The sequence below is a fragment of the Zalophus californianus genome, chromosome 13, assembly GCF_009762305.2.
Source record: "Zalophus californianus isolate mZalCal1 chromosome 13, mZalCal1.pri.v2, whole genome shotgun sequence".
In the NCBI taxonomy this organism is placed as follows: domain Eukaryota; kingdom Metazoa; phylum Chordata; class Mammalia; order Carnivora; family Otariidae; genus Zalophus; species Zalophus californianus.
In genome coordinates this window covers 55,477,671-55,498,155 of record NC_045607.1, presented here as the reverse complement: position 1 = coordinate 55,498,155, position 20,485 = coordinate 55,477,671, and the positions used below count along the sequence as shown (strand labels likewise).

At 37.5% G+C, this 20,485-nt stretch overlaps 1 protein-coding gene across 12 annotated transcripts in view; it reads right to left on the bottom strand.

Annotated features, from left to right (window-relative positions):
• MPDZ (multiple PDZ domain crumbs cell polarity complex component) overlaps positions 1-20,485 on the bottom strand; it is a 169,189-nt gene that overhangs the window by 53,263 nt on the left and 95,441 nt on the right. For all 12 annotated transcript variants that reach the window (XM_035723504.1, XM_035723507.1, XM_035723511.1 and 9 more), the window contains 3 exons: positions 14,475-14,673; positions 8,388-8,492; positions 6,062-6,154 (listed from right to left, as the gene is read on the bottom strand). In XM_035723504.1, coding sequence (XP_035579397.1) covers positions 6,062-6,154; positions 8,388-8,492; positions 14,475-14,673 — 397 coding nt within the window. The remainder of the gene's footprint in view (positions 1-6,061; positions 6,155-8,387; positions 8,493-14,474; positions 14,674-20,485) is intronic.

Genomic DNA, 20,485 nt, shown 5'->3' with positions numbered 1-20,485 from the left:
ATAAATGAGGCAGAAGAGAGAATTAGCGATATAGAAGACCAAATGATGGAAAATAAGCTGAGAAAGAGAGAAACAACTACTGGATCACGAGGGCAGAATTCGAGAGATAAGTGATACCATAAGACGAAACAACATTAGAATACTTGGGATCCCAGAAGAAGAATAAAGAGAGAGAGGGGCAGAAGGTGTATTGGAGCAAATTAGAGCAGAGAACTACCCTAATGTGGGGAAGGAAACAGGCATCAAAATCCAGGAGGCACAGAGAACCCCTCTCAAAATCAATAAAAATAGGTCAACACCCCAACATCTAATAGTAAAACTTACGAGTCTCAGAGACAAAGAGAAAATCTTGAAAGCAGCTCGGGAGAAGAGATACGTAACCTATAATGGTAGAAACATTAGATTGGCAACAGACCTATCCACAGAGACCTGGCAGGCCAGAAAGGACTGGTATGATATCTTCAGAGCACTAAACAAGAAAAATATGCAGCCAAGAATACTATATCCAGCTAGGCTGTCATTGAAAATAGAAGGAGAGATAAAAAGCTTCCAGGACAAACAAAAACTAAAGGAATTTGCAAACACGAAACCAGCCCTCCAAGAAATATTGAAAGGGGTTCTCTAAGCAAAGAGAGAGCCTAAAAGCAGCACAGACCAGAAAAGAACACAGACAATAAACAGTAACAGTCACCTTACAGGCAATACAATGGCACTAAATTTATATCTTTCAATAGTTACCCTGAATGTAAATGGGCTAAATTCCCCAATCAAAAGACACAGGCTATCAGATTGGATAAAAAAACAAGACCCATCAACATGCTGTCTGCAAGAGACTCATTTTAGACCCAAAGACACCCCCACATTGAAAGTGAAGGGGTGGAAAACCATTTACCATGCTAATGGACACCAAAAGAAAGCTGGGGTGGCAATCCTTATATCAGACAAATTAGATTTTAAAACAAAGACTGCCTAATAAGAGATGAGGAAGGACACTATATCCTACTTAAAGGGTCTATCCAACAAGATCTAACAATTGTAAATATCTATGCTCCTAACATGGGAGCAGCCAATTATATAAGGCAATTAATAACAAAAGCAAAGAAACACATTGACAACAATATAATAATAGTGGGGGACTTTAACACCCCCCTCACTGAAATGGACAGACCATCTAAAAGCAAAAGATCAACAAGGAAATAAAGACTTTAAATGACACACTGGACCAAATGGACTTCACAGACATATTCACAACATTCCATCCCAAAGCAACGGAAGACACATTCTTCTCTAGTGCCCATGGAACATTCTCCAGAATAGATCACATCCTAGGTCACAAATCAGGTCTCAACCGGTACCAAAAGATTAGGATTATTCCCTGCATATTTTCAGACCACAATGCATTGAAACTAGAACTCAATCACAAGAGTGAAGTCAGAAAGAACTCAAATACATGGAGGCTAAAGAGCATCCTACTAAAGAATGAATGGGTCAACCAGGAATATAAAGAGGAATTAAAAAAATTCATGGAAACCAATGAAAATGAAAACACAACTGCTCAAAAATCTTTGGAATACAGCAAAGGCAGTTCTAAGAGGAAAGTATATAGCAATACAAGCCTTTCTCAAGAAACAGGAAAGGTCTCAAATACACAGCCTAACCCTACACCTGAAGGAGCTAGAGAAAAAACAGCAAATAAAGCCTGAACCCAGCAGGAGAAGAGAAATAATAAAGATCAGAGCAGAAATCAATGAAATAGAAACCAAAAGAACAGTAGAACAGATCAACGAAACTAGGAGCTAGTTCTTTGAAAGAAATTAACAAGATTGATAAACCCCTGGCTGAACTTATCAAAAAGAAAGGAGAAATGACCCAAATCAACAAAATCATGAATGAAAGAGGGGAGATCACAACCAACTCCAAAGAAATACAAACAATTATAAGAACATATTATGAGCAACTCTATGCCAGCAAATTAGATAACCTAGAAGAAATGGATGCATTCCTAGAGATGTATCAACTACCAAAATTGAACCAGGAAGAAATAGAATACCTGAACAGACCTATAACCACTATGGAAATTGAAGCAGTCATCAAAAATCTCCCAACAAACCAAAGCCCGTTCCAAAAAATAAAAATGGAAGGAAAACTTCCAAACTCATTTCATGAGGCCATCATTACCTTGATCCCAAAACCAAAGACGCCATCAAAAAGGAGAATTACAGACCAATATCTTTGAACATGGATGCAAAAATTCTCATCAAAATACGAGTCAATAGGATCCAACAGTACATTAAAAGGATTATTCACCATGACCAAGTGGGATTTATCCCTGGGCTGCAAGGTTGGTTCAACATCCGCAAATCAATCAACATGATACAATATATTGACAAAAGAAAGAACAAGAATCATATGATCCTCTCAACAGATGCAGAAAAAGCATTTGACAATATACAGCATCCTTTCTTGATCAAAACTCTACAGAGTATAGCGACAGAGGGTACATACCTCAATATCATAAAAGCCATCTATGAAAAACCCACAGCAAATATCATCCTCAATGGCGAAAAGCTGAGAGCTTTTCCCCTAAGGTGAGGAACGCGGCAGGGATGTCCACTGTCACCACTGCTATTCAACATAGTATTAGAAGTCCTAGCCACAGCAATCAGACAACAGAAAGAAATCAAAGGCATCCAAATCAGCAAAGAGGCAGTCAAACTCTCACTCTTTGCAGATGATATGATACTGTATGTGGAAAACCCAAAAGACTCCACCCCAAAACTGCTAGAACTCATACAGGTATTCAGTAAAGTAGCAGGATATAATTTCAAGGCACAGAAATCAATGGCATTCCTATACACCAAGACAGAAGAGAGACAAATCCAGGAGTCGATCCCATTTACAATTGCACCCAAAACCATAAGATACCTAGGAATAAATTTAACCAAAAAGGCAAAGGATCTGTACTCAGAAAACTATAAAATACTCTTATATAAAAGAAATTGAGGAAGACACAAAGAAATGGAAAAACGTTCCATGCTCATGGATTGGAAGAACAAACATTATGAAGATGTCAATGCTACCTAGAGCAATCTACACATTCAATGCAATCCCCATCAAAATACCATCAGCTTTTTTCAAAGAAATGGATCAAATAATCCTAAAATTTGTATGGAACCAGAAGAGACCCCGAATAGCCAGAGGAATGTTGAAAAAGAAAAGCAAAGCTGGTGGCATCACAATTCCGGACTTCCAGCTCTATTACAAAGCTGTCATCATCAAGACAGTAGGGTACTGGCCCAAAAACAAACACATAGATCCATGGAACAGAATAGAGAGCCAAGAAATGGACCTTCAACTCTATGGTCAACTAATCTTCGACAAAGCAGGAAAGAATGTCCAATGGAAAAAAGTCTCTTCAACAAATGGTGCTGGGAAAATTGGACAGCCACATGCAGAAGAATGAAACTGGACCATTTCCTTACACCACACACAAAAATAGACTCCAAATGGTTGAAGACCTAAATGTGAGACAGGAGTCCATCAAAATCCTACAGAAGGACACAGGCAGCAACCTCTTCGACCTCAGCCACAGCAACTTCTTGCCAGAAACATCGCCAAAGGCAAGGGAAGCAAGGGCAAAAATGAACTCTTGGGATTTCATCAAGATAAAAAGCTTTTGCACAGCAAAAGAAGCAGTCCACAAAACCAAAAGACAACCGACAGAATGGGAGAAGATATTTGCAAACGACATATCAGATAAAGGGCTCGTATCCAAAATCTATAAAGAACTTATCAAACTCAACACCCAAAGAACAAATAATCCAATCAAGAAATGGGCAGAAGACATGAACAGACATTTTTCCAAAGAAGACATCCAAATGGCCAACAGACACATGAAAAAGTGCTCAACATCGCTTGGCATCAGGGAAATTGTGGTATGTATACACAATGGAATGTTATGCAGCCATCAAAAGGAACGAGATCTTGCCATTTGCAATGACGTGGATGGAACTGGAGGGTGTTATGCTGAGTGAAATAAGTCAATCAGAGAAAGACATGTATCATATAACCTCACTGATATGAGGAATTCTTAATCTCAGGAAACAAACTGAGGGTTGCTGGAATGGTGGGGGGGGTGGGAGGGATCGGGTGGCTGGGTGATAGACATTGGGGAGGGTATGTGCTATGGTGAGCGCTGTGAATTGTGCAAGGCTGTTGAATCACAGATCTGTACCTGTGAAACAAATAATGCAATATATGTTAAGAAAAAAAAAAAAGAAGATAGCAGGAGGGGAAGAATGAAGGGGAGTAAATCTGAGGGCGAGACAAACCATGAGAGATGATGGACTCTGAAAAACAAACTGAGGGTTCTAGAGGGGAGGGGGGTGGGGGGATGGGTTAGCCTGGTGATGGGTATTAAAGAGGGCACGTTCTGCATGGAGCACTGGGTGTTAGGCACAAACAATGAATCGTGGAACCCTTCATCAAAAACTAATGATGTAATGTAATGTATGGTGATTATCATAACAATAAAAAATTTAAAGGTAAAATAAATAAATAAATAAATAAATAAATAAATAAAAAGAACTTTGACGGAAAAAAAAATTTTACATGCTTTATCACAGTGAATTCTTCAAATTTAAAGGATTCTATTATTCATCCCATTTTACAGATGAAGTAACTGAGAGCTAGCAGAGATTAAGAAATTTATCTTAAAAACTGTTGAAGTTAGAATTCTAACACGGCTCTAATGGATGCCAAACATTTTGCATATTGCCTTCTAAAACTACTTTTCCTCCAACAGCATTATTAAAACTGAAAAATCTATCTTTTCCTTTGCCTGTGATTACTGTCCTCCAACAAAATTCAAGTTTATCACTATGATCACCAGCTACAAAATAATTTCATCTAACTCACTTTTGCCTTTATCCTCAAATAAATAAGAAATGACATTTGTTCTGCCACAGATCTAGCATATTCTGTTCTCAATGTGAGTAATGATGTAGAGAGACCTTGATTTCTTTAAGTAGGCTAACAGCTTTTTAAAGAATTCCAATGAAAAAGTTATTTTAAATGGCCAGTAATGCTTATTGTTTTTTGTGAAAGCAACATAATATGTTTTCTATACTTTGAATAGGACTCAACCTAAAAATGTTTAAATGTAAGCAAGGAAAACCATCAAACCATGTTATATCTCTGAAGAGGAGAAATTTTTCTCTCTGGAGTATTTTATGTATTTACTGTAGAATAAATATTAAGCATTTCCTAAGTGCAGGAAACCATTATGATGGTCACTTATGGATCTGTTTAGAGGGGATAGCCAAGATGACTAATATTTTACACTTAATATATTTTACAATTACCTTACATTTTTCTTTAATTATTTTGTGTGTCTCCACATCTTGCCTATCCCAGTACATGACACTTCCTTGAAGGCAGGATTTAGGTCTCATACTTGCCTGTTATTCACAAAATCACCTGCATCCATAATCAGGACTCAATAAACTCCTATGAAACTGAATTTGACTTTACTCAGCATGAACACAAAAATATGCCTTAGTGATATATCTGAACATATTTAGGAAAGCTATTTTTCTACTATATATGAAATTGGTTCCAGAGCGAGCATGGGTTAAAATAACTGCAGGCTGTGATAACAAGACGCTTACACACACACACACACACACACACACACACACACACACACACACACACAGTTTTGAATATATATGCTACAAATGCTAGAGAACATTTAAATTAACATTTGGTGGTAAACCCAAGATCGAACTCTATAGAAAATATTATCCATTCCAACTACCTATGCATAATTTTCTTTAATCATATTTAGCCCCTACTATGTGCCAAATCCTTGTATACATGTTTAGTTTAGACCCTGTGTAATAACACATTATCCTCTCCACTGCACACAGGAAGAAATGGAGGGTAAGGGATATTAGAACGCCTTGCCCTATGTCACAGTGACAAGTTGTAATCCAGTACTTAAAACCACACCTCCCTATCTTTAAACACTGAGTAGGCAGAAGACAGAAATAGTCCTTACCGCCTGGGCTGGTTCCAATTACTGTATGCTGAATTTTGAAGCTCACTTTCTTCTCCCTCTCCTTCTTCTCGCTCTGGTAGTTCTGGAATGTCTCTGTTAAAAATTTACACAGTGAATACTCCAAAATCCTAGTAAAACTGTGCAAGTTTGTCTTATATATACTTTACTACTGATTTGCTAAAAATCAGTACTACTTCATATTTTCACCATACTTGGCCCATTTTACATTAAGGGGAAAAGAAAACCTAATCAAATGAAAATAAAAACTTGACATTAGAATCAATCTACCATAATTTAGTCTGGAAATAGAGCTGAACACTAAAATTCTTAGCTAGTCTGTTTCTTTCCCAAGGAAACATGGGAGAATAAGGAAAAGGAACAAGAAGGGGAAAATATCAGAATTTTAAAGAAAAAACTTCAACAAGTATTTCTTAAACACAACATATAAAAGGTAGAAGCACCACATGGGTTATAAGCTTACATAGCCCTGATCGATCCCTGACTTGAAAGAACTTATCATCAAGTAAGGCAGAAATTTAGCATCTCTGTCTCCTAAGGATGGGCCAGTATTTTCCATTCAAGAAAAATATAAAATGCTTAAAGTCCAACTTCACTCCATCCAGGACCACACACAGAATACTCCTTACAGAAAGCAGTTCACGATGTCCTTCTATTTAAGGTCACTTTTCAATTTCTGTAGGAATTCAATTTTGCCAAAGGCCAGGCATAACAAAATGTGTCCAGTCTGTTAACTAATTGTAAATTAAACTATAAATAACCATATTGATAAATACTTTGTTTTCCCAAAGGTATACTTTGTATTAATGAGTGACATCGTAAGGGCAATAGAGAATGGTTAAGCAATTATGGTGTGTCCTTAATGCTGTTAAACTTGGCTTTCCAAAGATGAATGTCCACATATTCCTTTGAAAGCAAAGAAGGCTATAAAAACTCTGATTTAATAAATGTTTGCAACTGATTTTTATAGAAACTGAATAATCTAAAGAAAATATACGCTCAAATTATATCTATTCTCCAGTGACAGGAATACTGAACTCTGTCAAATCACATAACCTTTAGACTCTGAGATCAGAGGTCATATAACCCAATAATCATCTGTGTTTGAATATGTTTCACAACATCTTTGGAAAGCAACTAACTGTCCAGGCTCTCCCTAAACATGTCATTCTTCCTTTGACCTAAATGTTAGATTTTTGCTTTTCCACTGTTAAAGGAAAATCTACCTGGCTAGCTGTACTACCTACTGTTGCATGTTTGAATTCCTCTCCTGAGCAAGTTGAGGAAGAAGGTTCTGAATGAGGCTGGGATCCCATAGCCTAAGCATGACAGTGGGACCAGACTTTTGGGAATGGATCCACATAAGGGATTTCATTTTATTTTATTTTTTCGAAAAGGGGATTTTTAAAAAGGATGTTAAGAAGCAGACTGAGAACAAGATAGACTGAGGGAAGCTGTATCCTGAAGATGCAGGGCAGAAAGGTGAACACAAGGCTAACCCTCAGGAAACAGAGCTGGAGGGAATAGGAGAGAAGGAAGGTATGGAATACAGACAATAATGAGAACTTAAAATGAGTTCCTAAAATATTCAGTGACAGCCACGGGGAAGGGGAGGATCTTACCCATCAAGTCCAAGCTCAGGGAGCTACTCGGGCACACTCTCAGATATACTGGATCACATCTTCCTGCCTTATTAGCTATAAGAAGACTAATATCTTGAATCCTCTGATACAAAACCCCCATTTTCTTCAAACGATTCTATAATCCATGAATCCTTTCATCAACCCAGATAAGCCCCTATAAATGTGTTGGTCGTTCTTTATGTTGTTCATGCTTATGATGTTCAGCTCAACACTTTCCAAAAAGTAAGAAATAACCATTAAAAATGTTTCTGAATCTGTATGTATGTTAACAAAAAAATAAATAAAATTTCTGAACATGTTTGAAAACATTTATGAGAGAGGAAAAGGCATGATACAATATCAAACTGTAGGCACCAGTGAATTAATGAAATAATACTGAGATCTGAGAATTCCCCAAACTTAGTATATGAAGAGTACTATGCAGAGTGGTGCAGCTTAAGATGATTTAATTTCTTGATTTGAGTGTTCATATATTTTCCACATTGTATGATACTTTCTTAAGTAATGGGGAGGATGGGGTAAAATTTTTTTTTTTTTTTAATCTGGAAAGAGACAAAAGGGAATCACTGTTTTTCATTGCTAATCCTGCTGACTCTGGCTTCAAAGTCTCCTTTGGAGCTTGCTGCATCATTCATTCCCTGCACCGAGCTCACTGCTTCACTCACCTGCCAGAGGATGAAGAAAAAATATCCAGGGCCATTATTCCTCCAGATTGTTGCCCCAAACTTATTTTGAACTCTTCCAAATGTTCTGCGGGCACATAAGTAATTCTGGAACAGAACACAGTCCATGAAAAAAAAATAAAAAAGGAAAGCAAAGTTGTGCCTAACAGGAAAAGATTCCAAAATAAAGAAATAAAATGATCTTGTCCCTTCATCCCTACTTTTTCAAACAACTCATTTAATCAGCTTACTCAGCAAAGATGCCAAACTTGGAAAGGATAACGCATCCTATATGCAAAAATAACAGATTAAAGTTTAAAGTTTTTACTGTAAATTTTAAACAACAATTAAACTTTAAAATGCTGATAAACTATATGTTTACCAATAATCATATGGGAGAGAAAAGCAGCATCATTTCAATTTCCAAATGAGAAAACTAACAGCAATTTTTAGAAAGATCTATTAATCCTGGGGCACCTGAGTGGCTCAGTTGGTTAAGCGTTTGCCAGGGTCCTAGGATCCAGCCCCTCGTGCAGCTCCCTGCTTAGCAAGGGGGAGTATGCTTTTCCCTCTCCCTCTGCCCCAACCCCAGCTCGTGCTCTCTCTCCCTTTCTCAAATAAATAAATAAAATCTTTTTAAAAAGAGGATCTATTAATCCTTACAAATATAACTGTCAGTAATAACATTAATTTCATCCAAAGACTTTTGGGTTCCTTAGCAGGAACAAATTACACATACTCTGCTAAAATACTGGCTACCCCAAATTACTTTACATTCTTCCATGATGCATAATTAAGTATGGGAATTAACAAATATATAATAATTAGATGTGAGCTCTATTAAGTTATGAACCCGAAAGTCTGAAGTTCAAACTAGCATAAGTTTATGGGCAGACTCTCTTACTAATTTGTAGCAACTCTGTAATAAGTTATTTTGGTTTTAGAGAAAAGCCTGATGTTTACACTTCAATGGTCACTTAGTAATTAAACAAGTACTGGCTGAATGCCTGTAATGTGGAAGGCACTGAGCAAGATGTTGACTACAGCTATAATGTTTAGAAACTGATATTTGAAAATTCAAGTTTACTGCTGTCCTATAAAAGGCTAGATAACCAATATACCTCCAAGATCCTCAACTTAAGGAATAGGTAAGAGAAACACTGAATTACAAATTGGTTCTGCACTTGTGCAACTAAAAAAGAAGTATGTATCAAAATTACACAATATAAAAATCATGAAGACTATTAAACTAGCTATCCATAAGTTACCCATGAAGACAATAAGTACATAAAACCTTAGCAGGGGAGGCACGGATAAAAGGACTGTCTTTTATGTCATAATAAAATCTGAATTATGCCACTGGTATAATTTACTGAGGAAGGAAGATATGTAATTTCAGACATATTGGATATTCCATAAAAAGCATTCACTCTGTGAGGTCACTTAAATTTGGAGTCAGAAAACACAGCTCTGTTTGCTCATCAGAGTGTAATGGGGGGGGTAAATCACCACTACCAAATCTCCATATCCTCAGTCACAAGAAGGATGTCACTTTTCATGCGGCTATTGTAGCTGAGAAGCATAAAACAAATATAAGACAGTGCTTTACCAGGGCATAAGCTAGCCTGGTCACGCCTGATCACTCTGGGCAGACCCTGTGGACCCTTGGGAGTCTCTCTTCATGACACTTTTACCTCCAGGACCAAAAAATAAAGCAGAAAGCACAGTTCAGAGGGTTTAGGAATACACTGGGAGACAGAGTTGCATTCTAATTCTGGTTCTACTTAATTTATTCATCTACAAAAACACCTTCTCTATGGTGTTAAAAATATATTGAATAGTAAATTTGAATTTATCCCTTCCCAAAATAATGAGTAAAAAAATGTGTAACACATTATGTCAGGAAGATTGATTCTATTTTATACAAAGACAAATAAAGATAAACCTAAAAAGCCTATTCAAGAAAACTGGTATTGGGGTGCCTGGGTGGCTCAGTCGTTAAGTGTCTGCCTTCGGCACAGGTCATGGTCTCGGGGGTCCTGGGACGGGGCCCCAAGTCATCAGGCTCCCTGCTCAGCGGGGAGTCTGCTTGTCCCTCTCCCGCTGCCTCCTCCCCTGCTTATGTTCTCTCTTGCTCTCTGTCTCTCTCTCTTAAATAAAATGAAAAATAAAATCTTAAAAAAAAAGTATTATTTCTGAAGATTCAATAAAGGTAAAACATATAAATTAAAGTCAGGAAGAGGTGAGGGGGGAAAGCTAGAACACACTAGCAAAGATAATAATAATCAGTTCAAAGGATTGTGTTTTTAAAATGTTTTGAGAAGGGAAAAAATGTTTCTATCCCAAACAACGCCAAAAATGAATTTTCCTCTGTATTTGTCCCAAACTGTTTTTCCTTTTACCAAGGGTAGGGGACAGGGAGTTTTACAAATATTTTACTGATATTTTAGACAGCAGTAAGAAAGAGGAAAGAAAGCAGTTTTCATAAATATCTACCCCAATACAGACATTGAGGACACCGGAACAAGGTTCCCACAATGCAACAGCACATGCAAAGCAATTTCAATACACGCCTGGTCACACGGCACACAAAACCTCCGAATCCCAGGAAGGGCACCAAAAATGAATTATGAACGGAATAAACACACTGAAACAGCTTCTTTGAGGGCTGTATTAAAGATTCTTACACGTAAACTAATCTTTGGTTACAAATGGAGTGGAAGGATGAAGAATAGCATTAATGATGCTGAAATGTGATCCGGCTATTAACCCAGAGACCATGCCCGCACACACAGGTAGGATCATTCCCTACAAAGGAGCTTGAAAGCTTAGTAGTTGGAAAATATGATTTTCAAATGAGTTCCCAATCAACAGTGCAATGTGAACATGTAACAATCTCATAGTTCTGCTGGGATTTACATTCTCTAAATGAAGAAAAGAAAGCCAAACTGTACACACTGAGTCTCTATCTGGATCTACCCCTGCAATGGGAAGTTACAAAAGCATGAAATGGTTTTCACAGACAAGTTGTAACACACAGCCATAATGAGCTTTTGAATCACCGATACTCACACATAAAAGGGGGCTCGATCATCAGCAGGTGCTGCAGAAAATCTAGAATGTGTAGCATACGCGGCGGCATCTTTTTACAATGGTGTTAACAAATGTCAGTGTCTTGTGTGGAATGTGAGATGCATACATATGTAGTTACAAGTGGGTGCTCCTGGTTGTTTTTTTTTCCCCTTTCCACCTCCCTCCCCACTGACACCTCCCCCGGAAAAGCATCTGCTCTTTACTGGTGTCTATAGCAGTGATTATTAACAAGCATAGAAAAATGTAACTGCAATCAATCTTTTATTCCTTGATCAGGAATTCATCCCACACTTTAGGTTAAGGCAGGTGAATTCTGATTCAGCTCGGTAATTATCTGGCAGATGTTAGAAGCAGCTGCTGCTAAGCACAAAACCCTGGCTATTATTACAGAAATATAAGAGCTCCTGGCAAGGTGGAGTGAGAAGTGAAACAGAATGCATTCTGGTAAGGCTTCACATCTGGTTTTCCATAAAAAATAATGAAACCTGGAACTTAAACTGGCTGTTCTTGAACTCTTGAAACTCAAATTATCTACCCAGGCACGCATGAATGCACACACACAAAGTTCCTTGCTATCTATCGCAAACGGCAAAAAAGAAATTCGGTGCGTTGTCTTCAATAAGCAACGCTTTTCCTAAAGCCAATCAGTTATGAAACTGAACCATTTAGAGTCTTTTTTTTTTTTAAGTCCCCCCAATAGACTCCTCCACTACCATCCCACATTAAACTCAGTTCATAACAAGAGACAAAGAGGAAGAGATATGGATGGAGCCTAGATCCACGTAATGACTACAAAGCTTAATTGGCCAGAGGCAAGGATATGGTTCCGTTCAGAGTAATGGAAGGACTAGACTTTCCTTTTGGGAGAATTATTCACATAGCTCTTAACGTAATTCTAAACCTTCTGCTACATAAAAGCTAGTGATAAGAAAGGGACAGGGCCAAAACACTTCATGCAAAATGCTGTTCAGCCCTGGTCAATCTAAATGGCTATTTATTTTTATCATTTCACACACTTTTTCTGAAAAAGGATTGTATGATTCGAAATTCTCTCTACCATTTACCACCTAAGTCAAACTATAACCATCTGAATCTCAGCCTTAGTAGGACACTTGGGAAGAAATCAACGTGTTTTGTGATTATGCTTATGAATTATGTGTGTGTGCGCCCACACACAGGTGAGAATGTGAGAAAGAGACTGACTGGCTAATTGATTTCCAGAGGAGGGAAAGTTGCAGGATTTTTCTTATTCTCTTTTTTAATTTAAGATATTACATTTTGACTCCTGGGATCCTAAGGCAACCATGTATGAAGTTACCTCAGATATCCTTAAAGGCCCTAATAAAGCTGCTGTAAGCATGAATGGGTCCATCCTGGTGCTGACTCAGAAGGTGAGAAAACAAACAAAGCAAATGACAATAGCAATAGAAAAAAGGAAACGAGAAAAAGGACTTTGGGAGCTTGAAAAAGTACCTGACAACTTTCCTAGAGTTGACCAGATGTCTAACTATGCTAAATCAATGTCACAATGGTCTTATTTCTTGGTCACTTTCTAAGTGTTGCAGTACATTAGAACTGAGGGGAACAGCGAGATAACCAAGCACCATTTCTGGTGCTCAGAGTGCCAAAAAGTGGGCAGGGGACCTGCACCAGTGCTCCCAGCAGAAGACATGCATTATCACACAATAAATCAAACGACCAATTACCAGGCCATGTGTGTTTTATACTACATCTAAACTATGTAAGCTAAAAGCCTTTCAGTAAGGGGTCCCCATGTGGTCTACATCCTTCATCTTTGAAGCTAGCGGGATGGACACTGGCCCACAAGTGGTAAAGAAAGCTCTTAAAGTTTTTATTTTTTCTTAGAGACACTGAAATTTTTAATGTACTTGGACTCACCTTATTAAGATAATTGAGGAATTGTCACAGGATGAAATGATCTATTCTATTATAAAAGTCAAAAGGGCATGAAAAATTATGAAAGCCCATTAGAGAAATTCTGCCCCCAAATAATACTACTTTTGTATAAGATGGCAGAATCCACTTCAAAAGGTATATATTTTTCTGCTTTTAATGATGGCAGAATGAAAAACAGACTATAAATATATTTTTTCTTATCTAAGTTCCAGCAATATATACATTGCAAAAGAATAATATAGAATGCAGTCAGTAAAATAACATTAATACAGCAAAGTTTCCCATAATGGTAATCATTACATCAATTTAAGGTAAATAATCTTTCCCTGAGCTCTTATTTTACTATTTTATCCCTTATACATTATATAAAAATATTCAATGGTTAATGCTAGAGAAAAAAAGCCAAGTTATTACATTGATGAGGTGTGACAGAGTCATGAACTGATTTTTATGTTGGCTCAAGAAATGTTTAATAACTTTAAAAACCAAGCCACATCTATAACGTGCTTTTAGCACATTATGGGATTATGGGATAGTTTAAGCACTTCCTGACAAAATATCCTACGTGACCTACAATCGGACTATACCAATATACTGGTGAATTCTCTTGGATCATGAGGTAGTTGACAAAACGGTAAGTTATGGGTCAGACTGATGCTGTTCTATACGGTCTTTTCCATGACTGGCCATTAAAGAACTAGCTTAGTCCTAGGATTCATATACATCAATTAGGTAGTACACAGTCCCTTACATTGAGGCCAACCCAAACTTCTTTGTAAGATCCTGAGTGGACCCTCCTGCTCTGTGAGAGATGTCTCAGGTTTTTGCAAAAGCACTGGAGTAAAATTAAACACGGGAGGCAAATCATTTTCAAATATTTCAACATCGTATAGTCTTAAAGAAACTATATCTACAATCAAGAACTATTCAGGAATAGTCAAATTCCTGAGGGATTTATTTTTAATAAATATGTGATAATTTTTGCATATTAAACAGAAGTACATACTGAAAAAAAATTCTGATTCATGAACTGAAATTCTCGAACTTTCCAAGCCAAATTGGAGTCCAAAGGATACTTACTTTATGTCAGGCCCAATGAGAGAGTGTCTTCTCAACATCGCTCGTGCCTGGGCACTGGTTAAACTGATAGTAGATTCTTCATTAATAGATAAGATGCAGTCCCCAACAGCAATCCGGCCATCTCGACTAATGGAACCTCCATGAATAATGCTTCGAACAATCATCCCCAAGCCATCTTTATTAGCACTCACTGTCATCCCTATGCGAAAGGAGGAGCACAGATATGCATCAAATTCGTGACCCTCACATTCATTTTAACTTGAATTTAATAATCCCTATGGATTCATAGATAAAAGAAGAGTAACTTTTTTATCCAATAAAAAAAAACAATCAAAAGGAAAGAAAAAAGTTCCTAACACAAAATATATTTTAAGTACATTTTAAAATGTTTCTGAATTGTATCTAGAAAAAGACATTCTATGTTGAATATACTGGAGATGAAATAGGTCTACGCTGTGGAGTGAATATAACTCAGGCTATTTGATGTGTTGCCCCCTAAATAGAAAACTCTCCCAAGGAAGATATTTTGACAATAACAAATCAATTTTATAGCAGTTCATCTCTTATACATAGAAGAGAATAAAGAGCAAGACTACAAATGGAAAATGAGTTTATAAATTAAGAAACTCCATGCTATTACCTTATTTCTAGATCATTTATTCATTCACTGTATATTTACTATATACTTACTATGTGCCAAGTTCTATGATGATTTCTTGAGATGAAAAGTGCATACCTAACACCAAGAAGCTTGTATTCAAGTCTTATCCTCAGTGCCTGATGTATAGCAGTCTGTTTAACTAAAGTAATGTGGACCTAATTCTAATCTCTTCCCATTTCATCTCTAAATCTGAAGTTCCAGGAGCTCCAGATCTGGATATTTTCATTGCCTTCCTGACATGTTCCCTAGATGGCTAATAGGAAACGCAACCTTAGTATATATAAAATTGAATTTCCAAGTTTTCACTTCCCTTATTTCACCAGGTCCCTTCCCCTCTTTGCTAAGGGTATCATTATGCTCCTCTGCATTTCTCAAAGCAGAAATGCTGGAGTGGTTCCTCATTCCTAACTCCCTCGCTCACCTCTTATCTCTAATCCATCACCATGTCCCGTCATTTCTAGCTCCAAAATTTATCTCGAATGCATCCACCTTTCACTGTTTCCACACTAACCCAACACCAAGCCGGCACTCCTTGCCTCACTTTTTGAAACAGCTTCCTAATTGCTCTTCCTAATTGGTCTTCTGACAACCGCCAATGCGTTCTTCTCAGAACAGACACAGCGACCATTCAAAAGAGATCACATCACTCCCTCGCTAACAATCCTTTACCGGTGTCCTGTGGTGCTTCATATACAGCACACCTAATTGGCACAGATGTAGGGCACTGATGGACTGGCCCTCCCGACGTCACCCGTCTTGAACACCATGCCCTTGGCTCCCCGGCCTCCAGCCTCATGGACTGCTTTCCAAAATACATCCAGTCTCTCCCCACTTCAGTCTTTGCCTGACACCATCTTCCTGCAGCTCTCGCACAGCCAATTCCTTCTCATTCTTAAATACCACTCCATGAGAAAGGGTTTCTCAATAAACACCCTCTGAATTTATGTTTCCTTCTCATCCTACCCTCATTCTACTTCTTCAAAAATATAAAACCTTTTGAAATTATGTTTAAAACTTTATATAAAATTAATGTAAGGAGGGGCGCCTGGGTGGCTCAGTTGGTTAGGCATCTGCCTTCGGCTCAGGTCATGATCCCAGGGTCCTAGGATTGAGCCCCACGTTGGGCTCCTGGCTGAGTGGGGAGCCTGTTTCTCCCTCTGGCCCTACCCCCTCTTGTACACTCTCTCTCTCAAATAAATAAAATCTTTAAAAATTTTTTTTAAAAATTAATGTAAGTAAACTCACGTAAAACCAAGGGTAAAAGTTCCTTCCAAAATGGATTATGTAATTAAATAATGTAAGGGAGAGCTATAAAGCTATAAGGGTAGTTTATAAAAACTGGCTTTGAGAGACATCACAAATTCCTTTTTAGGTTTGTATTTTTTATATAAAAATAAAGAAATTCTTCTATATATTAATTTTAACAATACCAAATTAGACATATTTCAAATATCTTTTTTTAATTTTTAAAAGATTTTATTAATTACTTGAGGGGAAGAGAGTGAGTGAGAGAGAGCATGCGCAGGGAGGGGCAGAGAGAGAGGGAGAAACAGACTCCCCACTGAGCAAGGAGCCCGATGCGGGACTCGGTCCCAGAACCCTGGGGATAATGACCTGAGCTGAAGGCAGATGCTTAACCGACTGAGCCACCCAGTGCCCCGTATTTCAAGTATCTTTTTAAGAACAATCCTGACTATAATATGTTTCCAACTTGATATTTCATGTCTAGATATGGGACATCCGAGCTCTAGTTATCAAGTTATAGTTCTCTCGTAGAAATGAACCATTATCAAATGTATTTAAAATATTCTGTTAAGACTTACACTAATGATTTTTATTTTTATTTATTTTTTTAGCAACCACAAATTAAGTTTGATTGGAACCTGACTGCGGCTGTTCACTGATGGATCTTCCATGGCTGTGTTCATGGTGCACCAGCAGAGCTGAGCAGGAGCAACGGAGGTTGTATCCCCTACAAAATCGAATGTATTTATTGTCTGGTCCCTTACAGAAAAAGTGTGCTGACCCCTGTTTTATATCATCATGGGAAATTTGGTAGTTCTTGGCTCTACCTCAATTTTCCCAGCCATGGAGATTCTTTTTTTCCCAACAGCTTGATCGAAGAATAATTGACAAAGAAACTGTATATATCTCAAGCATATAATGTGATGATTTGATAGACGTATACCTTGTGAAATGGTCACCACCACAGTTCAGTTACTTACATAGTTACCTTTTTCATGTGTATGAGAACACTTAAGTTTGATTCTTTTAGCACATTTTAAGTATACAATATAGTACTAACTATGGTCAGCATACTGGACATGAGATCCCCAGAACCGGCTCATCTCACAGCTGAAGGCTGTGAGACCAGCATCTCCCCATTTTCCCCATCCTTCAGACCCTGGAAAAAACTATTCTACTCTGTTTCTGTGAGTTAAACTTTTTAAAAAAGTTTCCACACATAAATGAGATCACGCAGTATTTATCTTTCTCTGGCTTATTCACTTAGGTCCATCCATGTAGTCACAAATGGCAGGAGTTCCTCCTTTCTCATGGCTGAATAATAGTCCACTATAATGGACATTTTATTTTTTTATTTTTTTATTTTGTATTATTTTTTAGAAGCACATTTATTGATTTTAGTGTTCCTAAGAACTGTTTTCTGGGAAATTTTCTTTTTTTCCCCAAGTTTTTATTTAAATTCAAGTTAGTTAACATATAATGTAGTATTGGTTTCAGGAGGAGAATTTAGTGATTCATCACTTACATACAACACTCAGTGCTCATCACAAGAGCCCTCCTTAATGCTGATCCCCCATTTCAGTCCATCCTTCCCGCTACCTACCCCCCTCCAGCAACCCAGTTTGTTCTCTACAGTTAAGAGTCTCTTACGTTTGCCTTTCTCTCTGTTTTTATCTTATTTTATTTTTCCTTTGCTTCCCCTGTGTTCATCTGTTTTGTTTCTTAAATTCCACATGTAAGTTGAAATCACAGCAGCATTATCAACAATAGCCAAACTATGGAAAGAGCCCAAGTGACCATCGACTGATGAATGGATAAAGATGTGGAGAGTGTGTGTGTATAATGTGTGTATATGTGTATATATAATGTGTGTGTGTGTGTGTGTGTGTGTGTAATGGAATAGTACTCAGCCATCAAAAAGAAGGAAATCTGGCCATTTGCGATGGCATGGATAGAACACTAAGTGAAATAAGTCAGAGAAAGACAAATACTAATGACTTTTAAATGTATTATTGTCAAAAAAACACCTCTGCTTACCATAAACCAAGAAACAAGTTTAGACACTGTTTCATCCAAGATGGGTTTCTTATGAGCAAACAGGTGGCTCTGAAATGTTTCAATAGGTACTCTAGTTTGCCCTGATGCTGCCACCCTTCCCATCAAGACCCACCAAATAACTGTACTATAGTAAAACTAAAATGCATGACTATGAAACAAAATTTAATTTGGTGGCCTATACCAGGACCCTAACCCATCATCTTGTTCTCACTAGCACCATGCGCTCTACAATAAAGCAAGTCACAGACGTGGGACAAGTCACTGTGAGCTGTAGTAAACATGACCTTTAAATTCATTTTTTTTTAAAGTTGTGAGATGTTTATTTATTTATTTTTTTAAAGATTTTATTTATTCATTTGAGAGAGAATGAAGAGAGAGAGAGAGAGTACGAGAAGGAAGAGGGTCAGAGGGAGAAGCAGGCTCCCCGCTGGGCAGGGAGCCCGATGTGGGACTCGATCCCGGGACTCCAGGATCATGACCTGAGCCGAACGCAGTTGCTTAACCAACTGAGCCACCCAGGCGCCCTTTAAATTCATTTTTAATGGTATATTTAACTCACGATTCTATCCGCTATCACTATTAAGGCCACCAGGTCACATCAACTACATAAACCAGAAGTTGGCACAGTTTGCTCAGCTTAGAATCCCCTATCACCAAATGATAATTTTGCAGGTTCAACAAATTCAATGTAATAGCCATTAATTAGATTTTGGTTGTAATTTCTAAGATCTCTTGAATTTTTCCTGGAAGAAGTGTAATAGAATAGCCCGAAGCATGGTAGAACCAGGGAACTGGTTCCAAATCGGAGTTCCACCACTTTTAATCAGTGTGGCCTTGGGCTGACTTAATGTCACCCTTGGCTTCATTTTACTCATCTGTAAAATGGGAATAATGCCCCCTTTTAGGGTTGTTTAGAGAATTATCTGAAACAAACGTGGAGTTCCTTTCAAAGTGCCTGGCACAAAGTGCTCAATAAAGTACAAAATAAAAACAAAAGAAAACTCACAAAAATGTATTTTAAATCATCTCTATCCCAATCCAAAGCTGCATTGCTCTCTAAGGGCTAAACGCAAATCTTAATTCAGCTTCAAAATGAAACTTCTTTGAGCAATCTTGATGTAGCCTTGGGTAACTCAAGCACTTAAATGTATTATACGGTACATGAAAATCAGAGACAGACTAAGGTTTGAGTACTGGTTCTACTCTCTAACAGCTGAGTACTTACAGAGAAATTCCTGAGTCTGTCTATGTTTCTAGTCCTAATCAGTGAAAAGAGGATAATACCTTTCTTTCCTTACCTTTTTTACTTTTTCTTTTTACTTTCAAAGTCCTAATACAACATAATTATCCAATGGACCACAAACCTTATCAAAAATCATCAAGATTAAATTTTTTAAAAAATCACTATATGCATGTATAGTATATCTGCATATAACATTCCTCCCTTAAATTTAACAAAGTAAAAAAAAAGTGATTTGTGACATCAACGCAAACAGAATGTGGCAGCTTTTATGGAAACCTGTCATTTATTAATAATTTCTCTGGTTAACCCTTGACAAAGAAACAAATAATCCAGAAGGCTAAAGCTGCAAACAACCCTACACAGTTGATTAAAGGGAGAATCTGAATCTAAGAAAAATGTGTTCAGGGGCACCTGGGTGGCTCAGTTGTTAAGTGTCTGCCTTTGGCTCGGGTCATGGTCCCAGGGTCCTGGGATTGAGTCCCGCATTGGGCTCCCTGTTCAGCAGGAAGCCTGTTTCTCCCTCTCCTTCTCCCCTGCTTGTGTTCCCTCTCTTGCTGTGTCTCTCTCTGTCAAATAAATAAATAAAATCTTTAAAAAAAAAGAAAAAAAAAAAGAAAAATGTGTTCAGTGATAGACCCTATCTTAACATACTCTCCTACCAACACAAAGCCAGCCTCTAGTTAGGTTTTCTAAAACATAAACATGCTTTTTATTACTTTAAGTTGTAAAGACAACACCTTCTTACATTAAAAGCTTAAATGAATGCTTTAATTATTTTAATGCTTTACACAGATTTTTTTAAAT